The sequence below is a fragment of the Myotis myotis genome, unplaced genomic scaffold (genome assembly GCF_014108235.1).
Source record: "Myotis myotis isolate mMyoMyo1 unplaced genomic scaffold, mMyoMyo1.p scaffold_m19_p_4, whole genome shotgun sequence".
In the NCBI taxonomy this organism is placed as follows: domain Eukaryota; kingdom Metazoa; phylum Chordata; class Mammalia; order Chiroptera; family Vespertilionidae; genus Myotis; species Myotis myotis.
The window spans coordinates 15693054-15696764 of NW_023416346.1; the positions used below are offsets into that span (position 1 = coordinate 15693054).

At 50.1% G+C, this 3711-nt stretch overlaps 1 protein-coding gene across 1 annotated transcript; it reads right to left on the reverse strand.

Moving 5' to 3' along the window:
- Positions 1 to 1022: 1022 nt before the first annotated feature.
- On the reverse strand, positions 1023 to 2299 carry LOC118654344 (melanoma-associated antigen 4-like). Its single transcript, XM_036305676.1, has one exon. It carries the CDS (start codon positions 2297 to 2299, stop codon positions 1295 to 1297), a length of 1005 nt encoding a protein of 334 aa, XP_036161569.1. The 3' UTR covers positions 1023 to 1294.
- Between the last annotated feature and the right edge of the window lie 1412 nt (positions 2300 to 3711).

The following is a 3711-nucleotide window of genomic DNA, read 5'->3' on the forward strand; positions in this document are numbered from 1 at the left end:
GTCAGGACAATTTTCCACTTCACACTTCACTCTCACACCCAAGACACACAATGTGCTGCTACCACCCCCAGCTTCTTTACAATCAACCCCAGCAGAGGGAATCAGTTTCCCAAATAACCTGGCTCAGGCCATGCACATCATTTTTTAATTAAGGTATTGCATATGTGTCCTGATCCCCTCATTGCCCTCCTCCACCCACCACACATGCCCTCACCCCCCTGGCCTCTGTCCATTGGTTAGGCCTATATGCTTGCATACAAGTCCTTTGGTTGATCTCTCCCCCTTACCTCCACCCTCCCCTACCTTCCCTCTGAGGTTTGATGGTCTGATCGATGCTTCTCTGTATTTGGATGTTTTTGTTCATCCGTTTGTTGTTCATTATATTCCATATATGAGTGAGATCATGTGATATTTATCTTTCTCTGACTGGCTCATTTCGCTTAACATAATGCTCTCCAATTCCACCATGCTGTTGCAGCTACGCTGCGGTGAAAATGAAGGCCATTAAAAATTGAGTGCTGTTCCCTGGAGGCCCACCACCTCACCTGTTCTGTTACTTGTTTGTAAGATTGAGGGGACACCTAACCCCTTCCTTATATGATTTAAGCTCCTACACTATCATTCTGTGGGTGGGTGTGCCCTGCTTATGTTGGTGTCCCCACTACTAACACAGGATCTTCCAGAGGACCTAGGCTCAGTGAATGTCTGGGGATTAAATGAACCACTGAGCAGGGGTCGTCTTTATGCAGATGAAATCCCTCCACTTTCTTGCCGGAACCAAGGATCCTTAGATAAGTTGTTTCATGCAAAGACAGACGAGAAGAGATAAGAATCAAAAATTAACAACCTTTTGCTATTATTTTTCTATTTATTAACTCCATTGATTGTACTGCCGAGTTCTTACACATTTCCAAGGAAATCCTTTTATAATGCCATGTTATCTATTTTGGGATCACAAACTAGGATGGGAAGTGTCCCAATTTTTGTTATACAATAGCAAATCTCTTACTCTTGAGCTGGACATGTAGAAATATATAATGTGATCAATGTCATTTACAAACTCACATGCTAAAAGTTTATGAAACCTTCTATGAAAAGGGACATTCAAAAATTTCCTTAAAAATCGCAAAATAATAAATCATAAATTTCTCAATCATAAGAGGAGCCCAAACCTTTCCCTGGGCCTCACTATTAGTTTCTTCTCAAACATAGAGTTGAAAATTGGATGCACTTTATGCCCAGCAAAAGAAGTTAATGCTCATGGGCCTGAAAAGTGCCTGGATTCAACTCTGGCTCAGGCATAGTGGTTGTCATTGTACTCAGGCCCTTCAAGCAGGGATGAAAGGGAATAGGGATCCCTGTCATTAACCCCGAGCACAAACTGGAGGGTGTTCAACATGGTAGTCTCTGCATGTGCTCGGGGACCCCACAGGAACTCATAGCATGCAGGATCACTATTGGGCACCTGGCGGTACAGCAGGTACTGTTCCTGGACCCAAATTTTGGTGATGAGCTCCCTGGGCTCCCCATAGAGCCAATGCTCCTTCCCATCATACACCCCTACAACATTCAGTGCTTCCCAGACTTTTTCCTCAGGGGCACAATCACCCTCTGAGGCGATCACCCACAGAACTGTGACCAGGAGGCCTGTGTTGGGATATCTGTGCCCATCGCTCACCATCCCATCATAGGTGAGCCCCAAGGCAGTGGCCAGGACATAGGTGTGAGTACTGGGGTCCATTTCTTTCACAACAATACCAAAAGCCCACTGGATGCACTCAGTGGCTGCACTGAAGAGCTCAGGAAAGTGGTCCTGGTGCTCTTTGATGACACTACTCAGCATTTCTGCCTTTGTGGTCGGCTCCTTTGCACGATACTTAAGGAGTAGAAACTCCACCATTTCTATCATCTTCAAATGCAGTGCTTTGTGGAGCAAGGAATCGGCATCTTCATCAGGGCCTCCCTCAGTGTTTGGACCCTCCTCATCTTGGGTGCTGGAGCTCTCATCTTCAGCGTGTCTCCATGGAAAGGCTTCCATGGCATGGGGGGAGGCACCCTGAAGACTCTGGGGAGGACTTGGTGTCTCAGCAGCAGACACCTCCTCTAGGCTGTCTATAAACAGGACTGAGGGGGAGGAAGACCGAGAGGAGTAGAGAGACAGGGCCTCCTCCTCATCCTCCTCCTCCTCCTCCTCCTGCATAGCCCAGAACAGTTCCTCTACCAACATGTCAGGGATCTCCATTGGGTCCAGATGGTCTTCCTCAGGCTTCCACGGCTCACTCATATGATGACCAGGCATGATGACTCGTGCTCGAACAGTGACCGAGTGTGGGCAGAAGATGGGCGATGAGGACCCACGGGCCTGGGGGAAGGGGAGTATGAGAGGCATGAGCTGAGAAACACAACCTAGGCGGCTCTGACAAAGGTGACTTCCAGGTCTCCCCTTTAGGGGTGTACATGGGCCTCACAGGGCTCACTCCTGATCAGCCTGCCCACTAAGAGCCTGAAGTAGGAAGTGACATGACTGCTCAGGGTATAGAAGGCACAGCACAGGGTTCTGTAGCTGACGGTGGGGTGTGGAGGTGTCAGGCAATGTGGGGTCCCCTCTGACAGTGGTGGGGAGCCCATGGGGACATATTCATGGTCGGAACCTCACCTTAATTCCTAGCACTTCCTGGCCTCCTGCTGCTCTGTGACCTGAGAATATGTAGCATAAACCAAGGCCTTCACCTCCTTCTATCCGGGGGCTCTGCTGGGGGGAAAAACGGAGCACCTCAGGATGCACATGGCAATCACAGTCCTGGGACCCCAATGCTGACAGGAGGGGCAGCAGGACTCTGTGAGGTCCCCCCTGTTGTGGGTGAGAGGTTCCTCCTTGCACATGTAGGATCCTCACCTTTCCCCTGCCAGGGCCTGGCCCCTCACTGCCTTCTGCTGGCCTGAGGTCAAACTCTCAGAACAAGACCACACACACCTGACACTTGAGTGAAGAAAATGAGGGGGTCCCTCTCCCAGAGGATCAAGAAGGGGTGACTGAAGATTGGGGTCCATCTATCCTGGGTTAAGGCTCTGATCACTTCTCACCATGACGCACTGCAGGGTTTCAGACCACTCTCTCTGCTGACTGAGCCCAATCTACTTAGACTTAGGCTTCACCTCCCTGAGATATAGGAGTAGGGAAGTGAGCTGAGGTAATCCAGGCACTATTCAGAGTTTCCCCATTGCTGACAGAGGAGGCAGGGTAAGTCTGGGTTCCCATGTGCTCTGCTCCCCCTCAGTGCTCACCTTGATTCTTGGCAGGAACTGGGACTCGTCTCTCTGTTGACAAAATTTGGATCCTGGGGATGATACAACGTGTGGTCTCACACCAAGGTCCTCACCTTGCTGATAGCTCTGAGACAAAAGTGAACAGGAGCTCCATCTGCCCCCACCCCTGTCCACAACTGATACCAGGGCCTGGGCCCATCCATTCCGGGTAGAGTTCCCATAGTCTGGCCTCAGGATACTTGCCTTTCTTCCTGGCCTGGACTGGATCTGAATCCAGCTGACCTGACTTCACCCTGAAAAACTGTCCTCAGTGAGAAAGTTTCAGGAGGAGCAGGCATTTGGAAAGGGAGAGCATGTCACACCCAGGTACCCCTGCCTGGGGAATCTGGATGCTGAGGACAGGACACTCCCTGATGCTGAGGGCTCTCTTCGTTTCTCAGGGAA

What these genes read in the sequence shown, in the direction of transcription:
- LOC118654344 (XM_036305676.1), bottom strand. Translation starts at nt 2,299, where the DNA reads ATGCCTGGTCATCATATGAGTGAGCCGTGGAAGCCTGAGGAAGACCAT.